This window comes from Myxine glutinosa, chromosome 8, assembly GCF_964187855.1.
Source record: "Myxine glutinosa chromosome 8, kmMyxGlut1.1, whole genome shotgun sequence".
NCBI lineage: Eukaryota > Metazoa > Chordata > Myxini > Myxiniformes > Myxinidae > Myxine > Myxine glutinosa.
This window is the reverse complement of record NC_136268.1, coordinates 9860496-9876079: the sequence shown is the minus strand read 5'-3', so window position 1 is coordinate 9876079 and position 15584 is coordinate 9860496. Positions and strand designations below refer to the sequence as shown.

The 15584-nt window shown below is 44.4% G+C and overlaps 1 protein-coding gene across 6 annotated transcripts in view; it reads right to left on the bottom strand.

The window, feature by feature from the left end:
* The window catches only part of LOC137432213 (CDP-diacylglycerol--inositol 3-phosphatidyltransferase), a 106199-nt gene that overhangs the window by 30874 nt on the left and 59741 nt on the right, over nt 1-15584 (bottom strand). For all 6 annotated transcript variants that reach the window (XM_068123932.2, XM_068123933.2, XM_078782927.1 and 3 more), the window contains one exon: nt 13850-14003. In XM_068123932.2, coding sequence (XP_067980033.1) covers nt 13850-14003 — 154 coding nt within the window. The remainder of the gene's footprint in view (nt 1-13849; nt 14004-15584) is intronic.

The window sequence follows — 15584 nt, the reverse complement described above, 5'->3', positions numbered from 1 at the left end:
ATTAGGCATAGATCTAGGGAAGTGTATAAAACAATTTCTGGGGTGTTGAAAGCGCAACGAGCACAGCGAGCTCCATCATTAGGAAAAGGAAAGAATATGGAACGACCTAGACTCTTCCTAGAGCTTGCCGTCCGACCAAACTGAGCAACCGGGCAAGAAGGACCTTGACCAGCAGAGTCGAGCAAGAACCAAATGACCGCTCTGACAAAACTACAGACTTCCTTGACTTCCAAAACTACAGCGGTTCTCCCGCTAAGATGGGAGAACCTACCGGAAGTCCAATAGTCTCTGCAGCACTTCACAAATCTAAGCTTTATGGGAGAGTGGCCAAATGGAAGCCGCTCCTGAGAAAAAGGCGTATGACAGCATATCTGGAGTGTGCATAAAGGCACGTGAAAGACAGAGCATGAGGCAAAATATTCTGCGGTCTGACGAGATGAAAATTGAACTCTTCGGCTTGAATGCAAAGCGCTACATCTGGTGGAAACTGAGCACAGCTAATCACCCATTGAACACCCTCCCGACAGTGAAGCATGGTGGTCGCAGCATCATGCTATGGGGATGTTTTTCAGCAGCATGGACTGGGAGTATTGAGGGAAAAAGGAATGGAGCCAAATACAGGAAAATCCTTGAGGAGAACCTGCTTTAGAGTGCAAAAGACCTTAGACTGCGGTGAAGATTTACTTTCCAACAGGACAATGACCTCAGGCATAAAGCCAAAGAAACACTGAAATGGCTTCAGAACAAGAACGTGAAAGTCCTCGAGTGGCCCAGCCAAATTCCAGACTTGAATCCCATTGAGAATACGTGGAAAGACTTGAAGATTGCTGTTCACCGACGCTCCCCATCCAACTTGACTGAGCTTGAGCAAATCTGACAGGAAGAATGGGAGAAACTCCCCAAATCCAGATCTGCAAAGCTGATACAGACATAACCAAGAAGACTCAAAGCTGTAATCACTGACGAATGCACTTCTGTGAAGTATTGACTCAGGGGGCTGAATACTTATGTAAACTAGAACGGCACTCTGTAGAGCGTATACCACCGCCAGGCTGAACAGTTTGTTTTGTATCCCACTGATAGGCCGGATCTGGATTCGGACCCGAACGAAAATCTAATCACTTGTTCTCGTTACCGAACCAACTCATCCACAGAGTTTAGTCATAAATCATCCATAACATTTTTAAACATCATGTTATACATCACTTTTCACCAGATCCCTCAATGGTGAAGAATCACTTAAAAATTAAATAATTATCGTATCCGAATCCATGTTCAGATCTTCACCAAAATCAAATCGATTCGTCCTTGTGACACACCCAATTGATCCGCCAAGTTTTGTCCAAATCCATCCATAACGTTTTGAGATATCGTGCTTTGTATCGGTTTGAGCCTTTTAGCCCCATCTCTTAATGGTGAAGAATCACTTAAAAATTAAATAACTCTCGTATCCGAATCCATATCCAGATCTTCACCAAAATCAAATCGATCAGTCCTTGTCAAACACACCTGTCCACCAAGTTTCGTCCAAATCCGTCCACAACTTTGAGATATCCTGCCATATATAATTTTTGGCCCTATCACTCAATGGTGAACAATCACTTAAAAAATTCTACTAGCCGGATCCGAATCCGGATCTTCACCAAAATATAATCATTTCGTCCTTGTCACATACACTACCTCTCTGCCAAACTTCATCCGAATCTGTTCACAACTTTTTGAGATACAGTGGAACCTTGACTTACGAGTGCCCCAACTTACGAGTTTTTCGAGATACGAGCCGTCGCTCGGGCGGTTTATTGCTTTGAGATGCGAGCCGAGATCCGAGTTACGAGCTTTCGCCACCCGGTCACGTGGTTATCTTGCCGTGCAAGTACAGTATCTCTGTCGTATAGCGCTGCATTTTTGTTTTCGCATTTTGGTTATTTCGAGTTTACGCCGCCAGGTGGGTTCTGGTCACGTGGTTATCCTGCCGTGCAAGTACAGTACGTATCTCTGTCGTATAGCGCTGCATTTTTGTTTTCGCATTTTGGTTATTTCGGAAAATTTCTTAGTTTTAACCATGGGGCCTAAGAAAGTGAGTGGCAAGTGCAGTGCTGAGAAGAAGAAGAGGATGATGTGCTTGGATATAAAACACGCAATCGTCGAAAAACATGAGCGAGGTGTCGAGGAGGACGTATATAACGGCAGAGGAGAAGAGCATGCCAGGCCACAACTTGTGGATATAAAACACGCAATCGTCGTGTTTTATATAAAACTTGTGCTTGGATATAAAACACGCAATCGTCGAAAAACATGAGCGAGGTGCCGAGGAGGACGTATATAACGGCAGAGGAGAAGAGCATGCCAGGCCACAACTTGTTCAGAGTGCCGGCGATAGCTCGCCTTCTCTTTGTGGAAAACACGGTGAGATCCTTAACATCCAACAACTAATGGGACGCAAACGGGGCGCCCAGTTTAGCGGTACACACATTGATGAATCACCCTGCCTGTGATTCACCCATGACAGGTTATAGCTGGGTCGGGATTCAAACCCAGGCTGGACAGTTTAGACTTTAGAGTCAAGTGTGCGTACCTCCAGTCCAGGCCATCCTGCCAACTTGTATGCTGCATACAGGTGAAATATAAAGCGCGAGATATTTTTATATATACTGTATATTTAAAAAAAAATTGGTGTGGTTTTTGGCGGGCTGGAACGGATTAATAGCATTTCAATGCATTTCAATGGGGAAATTTGATTTGAGATACGAGCAATTTGAGTTACGAGCTCGGTCACAGAACGAATTAAACTCGTAAGTCAAGGTTCCACTGTATATTGTTCACAGACAAAAAGACAGACAGACAGTTGTGAAAACATAACCTCCATCCACCGTCGGTGGCGGAGGTAATTAGATATGTCTGTGTTTCATTTTTAAATATTTTGTAAAAATTTCTATAAAGGAAATTCCACTTTGTCATTGTGGGGTATAATGTGTAGATCATTGACAAAAAATCTCAATTTAATCCATTTTCATTTCAGGTTGTAACATAAAATGTGAATAAGTCACGGTGTGTGAATACTTTCTGAAGGTACTGCACATGAGCTTATGGCTCAGAAGCACAAATTATTGCAACATATAACTTATTGTTTGCCATTGATGCCATGTATGGATGCCAGTTGGGAAGGGGCTGAAGTGCGAGGGGGATAGGATGGAGTGAAAATAAGAAAAATAAACAAGAGCAGGTAAATAGCAGAGGAGGGGAGGAGAAAGCACGGAGGAAAATCTCCACAGGGCATTGTCATATACAGACTTGGCATTTAATATGGAATTTTTTGTTTTTCTTGACTTGGGTTTACTTTCTGAACTCAGTATATCAATCTGGTGAGTTTATTTTACCCTTCGGTGATGTCTTTGTTGAAAGAACCATGTCACTGATTGTCTTTCGCAGCAAGAAGTCAATAACAGGATTATATCACAGGTGGCGTGACAAAATGTAAGGACAGGTACATTTGACGATTGGCTTCACAATCGGGTATATAAGGGTTGTTGCGTTCTGTATTAGTGGAAAACAACTGCTGCACGTCTACAAAAGTTATTGCCGCTTCCTCTGGAGATGGTCCGTCAACTTGACAATGCTGTTTGTCATGGAGTGGTGGCTTTACGAAATTCTGGCATGAAACAGCGTGCTATTGCTCGGCAGTATGGCATCACTAAAGGTCAGGTGTCAAAGATCCTGAAACGAAATGCTCAGAGAGGTGTCCCTACTCCAATACCGAGGCCAGGACGTCCACGCAGAACCACAAGGAGAGATGATCGCCAACTGCACCAGTTAGTCTGCAATGGCCGGACCAAGTCAGCTAATCAGCTTAGGGCTGAGTGGCAGCAACTGACAAATGTGCCTGTATCCAGAAGGCTAGTCAACCAACGACTGGTTCAAGCAGGCTATCGTGCCGGGTGTCCCCTGAGAAAGCCACGCCTGACCAGAAAACACAGCCAGGGCCGATTGCAGTGGGCCAGAGAGCACCGTCGATGGCAGCCAGGACACTGGAATCACGTGACCTTCAGTGACGAGTCTAGATTTCTGGTCTATCGTCAAGATGGCCACGTCCGAGTGCGCAGACAAGTGCATGAAGCCCACAACGAAGATTGTATAGTGCCAAGAGTCCAAGCTGGAGGTGGTGGGGTGACCGTTTGGGCTGCTTTTCATGCAGGGGGCAAAACTGACCTGGTTGTTCTGAATGGAAACCTGAACCAGTTCAAGTACAGGGTCATTCTGGAAGAAACATTGCTTCCATTTGCTCGTGCAGCCTTTCGAGGAAACTTTGTCTTCCAAGATGACAATGCACGGCCTCATTGTGCTCGCCTGATCCAACACTTTCTTGCTGACCGTGGTGTAGAGCATATGGAGTGGCCTGCCATGTCCCCGGATATGAATCCGATAGAGAACGTGTGGGCAGAATTAACGCGTCAAATCGACAACTTGGACCAGCAGCCCACCTCTGTGCGTGAATTGCAGCAGGCTATTGTCACTGCATGGCAAGCAATTCCTGTCCAAACCTTGGCAAATCTCGTGAACAGCATGCCTCGACGTGTACGTGCTCTCCTGAATGCTCGTGGGGGTTACACGAAGTACTGAACTGTAATTTTACTGTCCGTAATCGCAGTCATAATTTAGCTTTTGATTTTGTTGAAAAATGTTTTGGCTAATGTGAAAAATAAAGAGATACTTCTGGAAAACGTACAGAAGTTTAACACAGTACTGTCCATGAATTGAGTTCGATATCAGTTTACATCACTTTCAAGGATCAATTTATTTGCTTCGAAATGTCAAATGTGGTTTTTGTTTCTTTTAAAGGTCACATTAACAAAATCTAGAATAATTTCAACATAATTCCAATGAACTTTTGGTTCTAAGTCATCTTGAAAAGTAAGTTTACCCCCACAAAAAAAATATTCCATATTAAAAGCCAAATCTGTATAATCACCAAAAAGGATCATTGTAAAATGGTCACATGGTTTGGCAAACGTTTATATCAGTACCAATGTTGAGGGAGGGTAAATAAATTGAGAAGGGGAAGAAGGGAGAAAAGAGAAGAAAAGTTGGGACGAGATGGGAATAAAAAAGGGAGGGAAGTGCATCATTTGCCATATGTGGAGGTCATGTGTTCATTAAAAACGTGAACCCCAATCAGGCAATTTGGCGATGGTACGGGCACACAACAGTGTACCATTTTCAAAAGGATGTGTGTTCGGTGAGCTTTGGATACTTTCGAAAAATGGAAAAGCCACCTTTAGAGGCCATTTTTCCCCGCAAGCGGGGGTTGGCCTTTTTCGGGGACCGTGGTTGTTTTTGTTTTTTGGTCCCCTTTTTGAAGCAATGTTTTACGGCCGGATGCCCTTCCTGTCGCCAACCCTTTTTGTCGCCTTTTTACGACAAACAGGGAATTACCAGTGAACTGGTACTCAATTTGCCGACCTCGGAAGGATGACAGGCTGAGTCAACCACCCTGGCGTTAATTCAGCAATCGACCGGGATTCGAACCCAGGATCCTAGGATCCTAAGCTGGCACCCTAGCCGCTAGCCCAACACCAGGGTATAAATTCGAAATTTCCAATTTCCTTTCCATCGAAAAATGGAAAGTTCTTGGGAAAATGATGGTCACAATGTATGAAAAATGATTGAAGATTCAGCCAGAATTAAAGTAGTTGGCAGGTGTGCTTGTAAGGCGTTTTCATTAGCAAAGATGACCGAGCAAAGCAAATTAAAAAAGTCAAAATTACACTTCTGACTAGACAGAGTAAAATCTAAACGGGTTTCATGGTTGCTGTTCGGGTTTGGTTTTGGGTTGCTTTGTTGTGTGTACATCATTCAAACTGTGCGGCTGTGTCAAGTAAAAGTTCAAGGGAAGAAAGTTCAACAAAAACAAAAACATGCCAATGGCAAAAGTGGAACGTAATTAAAATAATAAAAGATTAATGCGATGTTGAACTCTGTGTTAAAAAGTAGGCCGACAAACAGAGGAGATAAAGGAAGTGAGCGTACAATCAACAAGATGGTATTCATAGAATACTTACCCTGCGCAGTCAACTTGTTGCGAGCCAACTCTTCTGTTTTTGAACATTTTTTTTTCTTTGATCCAATATGGCTGCCAGACCACGTGAGCGATGACATCATAAATTTATATTCTCCAATATAATTGCTGCATATATCACGCTCAATACATTTCAAACTGATCAGACTAAGCGTCGTCCTTGTCGAATTATGACGTCATAATTATGGCACCAATGACGTCATCGTTAACCTCACCTATTCCCCATATGGAGTTCTTAACAATGAGCCATGTTTAAATTTTTTCCATGCAGCGGTTTTGGAGATACAGAGGTGCAACCTTTTTCGGTTTTTCCAAGATGGCACCTGTACCACATGACCTATGACGTCATGATTATCACTAAAATATTATAAAGGAGGAGGCGCTCCTATGATGAAAATTTCGTGTGCATCAGACCAACAGTTGCTGAAATTTTTTAAAATAATGATCGGATGGATAAGTGTTGTATTTGTCAAATTATGATGTCAGAACGAAGGCACCGGTGACATCATTAGCATATTTTATTCCCCATGGGGAGTAGTTTACAATGAGCCAGGTCTCAATTTTTTCCATGGAGTGGTTTCAGAGATAGAGGTGCGAATGTTTTCAAAGATGGCGCCTGTACCACGTGACCTATGACGTCATAATAATCATTGAAATATTCTACAGGAGGAGGTCCTCCTCTGGTGAAAATTTCGTGTCCATCAGACCAACAGTTGCTGAATTTTTTTTAATAACGATCGGATGGATAAGTGTTGTATTTGTCAAATGATGACGTCAAAACGATGTCGCAACATAGTCATAAATTATAACGTCACTCTTTAATTCCTCTTTTCTCCCGCCTCTGGAACAAACTCCCACACTCTCTTCAATTCCACACCTCCCTCCAAGTCTTTAAATCAGCTGTCCACCACCATCTCTTATCTTCCCCCATCCAAAACCTTGATCTTTTCTTCCCCCATTAATACACCCGAAATCCACATCTTTCAACCCCTGACTTCATTCCTGAAATTCCTTGTAGTATCAATTTGTTTTGTACCGTGTACCCCTTCCCTCCCCATCCCAACCCTTCCCCCCCCGCCCCCCATCCCAACCCTTCCCCCCCCGCCCCCCATCCCAACCCTTCCCCCCCCGCCCCCCATCCCAACCCTTCCCCCCCGCCCCCCATCCCAACCCTTCCCCCCCGCCCCCCATCCCAACCCTTCCCCCCCGCCCCCCATCCCAACCCTTCCCCCCCCACCCCCCCATCCCAACCCTTCCCCCCCGCCCCCCATCCCAACCCTTCCCCCCCGCCCCCCCATCCCAACCCTTCCCCCCCCGCCCCCCCCATCCCAACCCTTCCCCCCCGCCCCCCCCCATCCCAACCCTCCCCCCCCGCCCCCCCATCCCAACCCTTCCCCCCCGCCCCCCCATCCCAACCCTTCCCCCCCGCCCCCCCATCCCAACCCTTCCCCCCCGCCCCCCCCCATCCCAACCCTTCCCCCCCCTGCCATCTCCCTTCGAACAGATCTCCCGACGTCCCTGTTCTCTACTGTTGTGCTTGTGCTCCCTCTCTCCCCATATTGTTTGTCGTGTCCGTTTGTTTTTTTTATGTTTTATGTGCTAATATGTGTTTGATGTGCTAGCTCTTCAATGAGACTCGATCTTGTATACCAAAAAAATAAAATAAATAAAAAACAAAAATAAAATGATCGCTGGATGACTAATTTTACCAAGGCCATATTCAATGCTGTCCTTCCCGATATTAAGATCGTCCTAATCAACAAATGCACCCTCCTTGGCACTCTAAGCTGTCACCGAGAAGCATGACGATTTGATTTGAATGGCCGGCCGCCTGGAGGTAACCAACACACACGAAGCATTGGTTTTGCTAAAACAATTAAAAAAAAAAAAAAATGCCCTGCCCAAGCTCCTGGATACCGTGAAATGGGGTGAATAGGGAAACAAACTGAAAAAAAGTTCGGAAACTTTTTTCGCTGAAAATTGATAACCATACTGATTTGTTGGTATTTGGGTTGAAAGTGTTCTCTTGTTTTTTTAAAAAGCAACTTATAGTCCCTATCAACCCCATATATGGGTTAAATAGGAATAAATAGGATTTTTATGGCTGTCCCTATTCACCCCGTTTTCCGGGTGAATAGGGCCAGTCACTAATACAAAAAAACTATAATCAAGAAATAGGGCCAGTTTGGAGAAACTTTTTACCCCATATTTTTTTTCATTGGCACCGTGGTTTATATTATGGGTGCATATTATGTGCATCCATCTGAGCTATCGATTTAGCAATAAGTTGGAAACTCAGGATTGTTTATTGATTATTATTTTTTGTATTAGTGACTGTCCCTATTCACCCGTAAAACGGGGTGAATAGGGACAGCCATAAAAATCCTATTTATTCCTATTTAACCCATATATGGGGTTGATAGGGACTATAAGTTGCTTTTTAAAAAAACAAGAGAACACTTTCAACCCAAATACCAACAAATCAGTATGGTTATCAATTTTCAGCGAAAAAAAGTTTCCGAACTTTTTTTCAGTTTGTGTCCCTAGTCAAACCATTTCACGGTACCTTGTGTGCGTCACCCTCCTCCTACTTGAATAACGTGCAGCTTGGAGCTTTTGACTGCACCAAATGCGAAACGGTCAGAAAAATCTCTAAAGTCACTTTCGGTGATGCTCTGCTTGGATGCAAGCCATGCTTCCAGTAAGCAGGGTGGTCTGGGTTTCAGGAAGACTATCGACATCGCTCTCCCTGGCTTCGTCACCTCATTGCTTGCTGTACACGCCCCTTAGTTGATGCCGTTCTGTCCCACGCAAGTGGTTTGGCACAAACGGGAGAGTTGACAGCGTCAGTGTCAACATGGAGCCTGGTTTATGCCAGTGCCTGTGAACGTGAAGGCCTCTCCCGGCTCAGCGAAAAAGCTTGTGACGTCGAGGATACAAAAATGTTGTTTGACAGCCTGATGAACAAGCAGGGCGGATAAGGTCGCAAGAGCCACCGTTTTGGCCGCAGTATGTCGTTTGACAGCCTGATGAACAAGCAGGGCGGATCAGGTCACAAGAGCCCCCGTTTTGGCCGCAGTATGTCGTTTGACAGCCTGATGAACAACCAGGGCGGATCAGGTCGCAAGAGCCACCGTTTTGGCCACAGTATGTCGTTTGACAGCCTGATGAACAAGCAGGGCGGATCAGGTCACAAGAGCCCCCGTTTTGGCCGCAGTATGTCGTTTGACAGCCTGATGAACAAGCAGGGCGGATCAGGTCACAAGAGCCCCCGTTTTGGCCGCAGTATGTCATTGGACAGCCTGATGAACAAGCAGGGCGGATCAGGTCACAAGAGCCCCCGTTTTGGCAGCAGTATGTCGTTGGACAGCCTGATGAACAAGCATGGCGGATCAGGCCGCAAGAGCCCCCGTTTTGGCCGCAGTATGTCGTTGGACAGCCTGATGAACAAGCAGGGCGGATCAGGTCAGAAGAGCCCCCATTTTGGCCGCAGTATGTCATTGGACAGCCTGATGAACAAGCAGGGCGGATCAGGTCACAAGAGCCCCCGTTTTGGCAGCAGTATGTCGTTTGACAGCCTGATGAACAAGCAGGGTGGATCAGGTTACAAGAGCCCCCGTTTTGGCCGCAGTATGTCGTTGGACAGCCTGATGAACAAGCAGGGCGGATCAGGCCGCAAGAGCCCCCGTTTTGGCCGCAGTATGTCGTTTGACAGCCTGATGAACAAGCAGGGCGGATCAGGCCGCAAGAGCCCCCGTTTTGGCCGCAGTATGTCGTTTGACAACCTGATGAACAAGCAGGGCGGATCAGGTCACAAGAGCCCACGTTTTTGCCGCAGTATGTCGTTTGACAGCCTGATGAACAAGCAGGGCGGATCAGGTCACAAGAGCCCCCGTTTTGGCCGCAGTATGTCGTTTGACAGCCTGATGAACAAGCAGGGTGGATCAGGTTACAAGAGCCCCCGTTTTGGCAGCAGTATGTTGTTTGACAGCCTGATGAACAAGCAGGGTGGATCAGGTTACAAGAGCCCCCGTTTTGGCAGCAGTATGTTGTTTGACAGTCTGATGAACAAGCAAGGCGGATCAGGTTACAAGAGCCCCCGTTTTGGCCGCAGTATGTCATTTGACAGCCTGATGAACAAGCAGGGCGGATCAGGCCGCAAGAGCCCCCGTTTTGGCCGCAGTATGTCGTTTGACAGCCTGATGAACAAGCAGGGTGGATCAGGTTACAAGAGCCCCCGTTTTGGCCGCAGTATGTCGTCTGACAGCCTGATGAACAAGCAGGGCGGATCAGGCCGCAAGAGCCCCCGTTTTGGCCGCAGTATGTCGTTTGACAACCTGATGAACAAGCAGGGCGGATCAGGTCACAAGAGCCCCCGTTTTGGCCGCAGTATGTCGTTTGACAGCCTGATGAACAAGCAGGGCGGATCAGGTCACAAGAGCCCACGTTTTTGCCGCAGTATGTCGTTTGACAGCCTGATGAACAAGCAGGGCGGATCAGGTCACAAGAGCCCCCGTTTTGGCAGCAGTATGTTGTTTGACAGCCTGATGAACAAGCAGGGTGGATCAGGTTACAAGAGCCCCCGTTTTGGCCGCAGTATGTCGTTTGACAGCCTGATGAACAAGCAGGGCGGATCAGGCCGCAAGAGCCCCCGTTTTGGCCGCAGTATGTCGTTTGACAGCCTGATGAACAAAGCAGGGCGGATCAGGTCACAAGAGCCCCCGTTTTGGCCGCAGTATGTCGTTTGACAACCTGATGAACAAGCAGGGCGGATCAGGTCACAAGAGCCCACGTTTTTGCCGCAGTATGTCGTTTGACAGCCTGATGAACAAGCAGGGCGGATCAGGTCACAAGAGCCCCCGTTTTGGCCGCAGTGACGAAGCAGCTTCACACAGTCCCCGTTCCCTCTCTGGGAACCCAGCCTGACTCAGAGACCTTTGAGGTTGTGGTCGCCCTGTGAGTTGGAGCGACAGTCTGTGAGCATCATAAGTGTCGATGCGGTAGAATGATGGACACACTCGACCAACATGGTCTGTAGCAAGTGGTTTGGCGCTTTAGCACTGGTACTTCACACAGACATACTACCCTGAACAACAGGGTCAAACGTGTCCTCCACGGGGCAGGGATGCCATCATCTGTTTTGGAATCCATTGGTTTAGACCGCGAGGAAAATATACGCCCCAAAGGCTTAAGCATCCTCCCTTTTAAGAATGGGAGAAGCCTAACTTGGGAATGCATCCGTGTTGACATTTTGGCGGAATCACATGTCTATAACACAGCTATTATGGCTGGAGCTGTGGCCACCGAAGGGGAAAATATGAAGTGTCTTGGCTTCGGCACGGGAAACAATCATGTCGCACTACACATAATAAATTGTTTTCATTAAAAATGTATCTATCAACTGTTTTAAAGTTCACTTGTACATAGAGTGCAAATTTCATTAATTTTCCATTAATAACTTCATTTTAAATATACACTTTTGCTATATTTTGAACACAAATTTAAAAAACAAGAAAAAGAGCAATCAGATTGCAAACCCTCGCCAGGATGTATTTTGTGTTTTTTCAGGATTTTGTGTAAAAACAAATTTGGCAGCCGAACCATGTGATCGATGACGTCATCATTATTGGGTTTTTTTTTTCGATCAATTTATGCCTACATGACGCTCAAGAAATTTCATCTTGATCGGATGAAGTTTTGTACTCGTCGAATTATGACGTCATAATGGAGGCACCGATGGAATCATCAACATATTTTATTCCCCATGGAGAGTTCTTTACAATGAGCCATGTCTCAATTTTTTTCTATTCAGCGCTTTCCGAGATATAGACTATAGAGGTGCAAAGTTTTTCGATTTTTCCAAGATGGCGGCCAAACCACGTGACCTATGACGTCATAATTATCACAAAAAAATTATACAGGTGGAGTTGCACCTATGGTAAAAAATTTCCTGTCAATCGGACCAACGATTGCAGAGAAAATCATATTTATTCTGTGCGGACAAACAGACAAACAAACTCAAATGCAATAAATTCTCCTCTGGCGAGGGTAATAAATTATACACCAATATTTAAACACCTCGTCTCGAAGCGTGCATGTTCTTACTTTCTTCACCAGCAGATGTACGAGGCTGCTTTAAAAATAATAATAATAAAAAATCCCCTAATCCTGAAATGAAAAACCCAAAACACACATACAGGAATATGTATTACCCTTCATTCAAAGCATATATGAAAGATCATGTGTAAAATCATTTTTATAACAAAGTTACAGTGAAACAAACAATCATGCCAGGCAATGGGATGGGGTAAAAAAAATTAAAAAATAAATTCCTCCGATCCAGAAAGAAAAAGAAAAAACACACATACAGGAGTATGCATTACCCTTTCTTTGAAGCATATATGAAATCTTGGGTAAAACATTTTACAACAAAGCTATAGACATAGCCCGAGCTCCCCCCCCCCCCCCCCCATTGCATTATAGGGGCCATCTTGAGAAATTGCATCCTTGGGTTAAATTTGATCTGGGCTTTTGTGTAGTCGTTTACAAAGTGTGTACGGATAGTACAACAAGGAGCTGATACTCTAACGTCTAGCTCCTTCACCTTTTTGGTGGTATGACGAATAGATCTGCGTAATATGAGAGATAAATGTTCAACAGTTACTCAAATATCACATACATAAGCCAGGTTACCATAGCAACGTAATTCAGCCAATCACAGCCATGATCTAATAATGCCATAACCCCCCCCCCCCCCCCCCCCCATCTCCGACCTTGTTGGGGCGGGGAAAAAAATAACATTTGGGTTACTTTTGAAATGTATTCTAAAACTTTATGCATAGAAATAGAATGTATAGCGTATATCTCCCGGAGGGCAGAACGGTTTATGTTTTGTATCTCACTGATAGACCAGATCTGCATCTGGACCTGATCCAAAATCTCATCGGATCGTTCTCGTCACCTCCCCAACTCATTCACCAAGTTATGTCATAATCCGTCCACTCATTTTTGAAACATCGTGCTATATATCCTTTTTGTCCCGATCTATCAATGATGAAGAATTACTTCAAAAATCTTGTATCCACTTGTCACACACCCATAACGTTCCGAGATATCCTGCAAACAAACAAACAAACAGGAGTGAATACATAACCTCCGTCCACCTTGGATGGCAGAGGTAACTGTCCCATCAGAGAGAAAACTTTTGTTTGTCTTCAATGTAGACTTAATTAGGACAAATTATGTCTTGCTATATCTAGCCAGTGCAAGATAGCCTCATTACTCAAAAATGTTTTGCCCAAAATGTACCCAATGTGAATGTACTCGTCAGGCAATAATCAATGTACTGTAAAACAAATAAGCTCGAGGTTTCACCAGAATCAACAACTTTAATGTCATCGAACAGAAATTTCACAACGATCCGCTGTTCCGCCATCTTTGTTACCTCGCTCGCCGCAATTTTTAATTTTCAGCACATGCATTCAAGCAGGATACACGGGAATATTGCTAATGGTAACCAACACCACAAAGGTGCATTCACTCCATTTATTAATCGATCTGCAATTCTCTAAGTTATATTAAAAATTCCCAGGCCAGATTACAACCACCATATTATGTGAAACGCTTGTTATGCATGTTATGCATGTTATGCATGTTATGCATGTTGGTGCAGTGAAAAAAAAAAAAACAAGTTAAACACACCTGCACTACGTACTCGTATTTGCCATGATAAACCTCTGATGAATGCACAGCCCCAGGCATACGGGTGTGACATACCTGTGTGTGTGCAGCCAATGACTCGCCAAATCCAGCGAGAGAGAGAGCTGAAAGAGTGGCGTGGCGCTCGGGTACAGCAGGGCCAGGTTGACGATCAGACAAGCGGTTGCACAGCGATCGGTCAGCATGTCCAGCATTGCACCAAACCGGCTCTCTGTACCAGGCATCATTTTATTGATATAAATTATAAATAATCCTGAATTATTGTCATCTCAAATCCACCATTGGTATAATCTCAAATTGCCGTTCAAAAGGAAAAACTGAATTTGACTCTGCCATGCAAATACATTTCATGCAAGAAAGGCATGCATTCCTGAAGCTTTACACGTCCTCATGAAAGAGTCAAATATAAAATGTGACGTCAGAAGAACTGTTCTTTGTTCACCATTTGAAGATTCAGATTACGCCTCACACAAACATTCTTATTCCCCTCTTGTCATTACAAGTTCAGAGGCACACTGGAATATACATACATTGCTTATAGAAAGTCTACACCCCCAATCAAATTTTTCACCTTTTGTTACCTTATATCCTGGAATTAAATCGCATTAAATCAGACTTTTTCCACCTTTACTTACACATCATAACCCACAACTTCCAAATGAAAAACAAATTCTACAAATTTCAGAAAATTAATTAAGATACAAAACTATATACGAACAAAACTTATCCTTTTGTCAGCCCGCTATCCCTCACAGGTGTCTTAAGCTTCATTTTGGCCTGCTCTTGATTTTTTTAATCTTATTTTGGCCTGCATTTAAAATGCCTTGCCTTGGAACAGGCCAAAATGGTTTCTGCACAATGAAGCACTCAAAATTGTTTTTTGTTTTTTAACTTTCATCGCACATCATCGAATGCCTGATCTTCATACCTACGAATCGCTGTATACATCACATGTGTAGGTGGTGCAGTTTTCATATTAGGAGCTTCGAGCAATTTTATGCTTCTTATGCTATGATTGTCCACGATGGCCTCTCACGGACGAATTGAAGTATATAATAGAAATCTGTCTCATGATTTAAGGATCGGAGCTGGTGGACTAAATAACTGCCAAAATCTGGAGTGAAATCTGAACATTTAAAGAAATTACCAATTCTTACAACCAAGTGTATAAGCATATTCATTTCAGGAAGGCTATATGCTCCCACCTTCTCCATATTCCGAGATAAAAAGCACAATCTTTTTTCGAATTTAAGCCCAGATACCTATATAATTGGTGAGATGGTGAGCTCCGATCATCAAATGTGGTATCCAATGTGAAAAATGACTGTTCCATCGATTGGTAAGACAGATGAAGGAGTTATGTGTGCTGAGTGGTGTGCTGAGTTCCAGGAGCATAATATGTTGACTCCTCAGCAAATGTCTGAAGGAATAAGATGTGTTTGTGCAGATGTGCAGACTTCATCATAAAAAGTACAAACATGATTAGACTTGCTGGGATCATGTCAAAACAGCTGCTTTAATGGGTGGCAGTGTGTTATGTGCATAAATTATGCTAAACATTGAAGCAGCATTTACACTTGAAATTATGCCTTGAAATGTTATCCTTTATACTGGCTTGAAACATAAATTATGCATTTATACTGCCTTGAAAGGGTTGCCATAACTTCAAGTATCAGGAGGAGATCATAAAAAGGGGAAGGCTGCTATCAGTGTATAGTCTAGACTCTAGAGGTACGCACACTCGTCTCTGAGGTGTCCAGCCTGGGTTCCAATCTCGACCCAACTATAAACT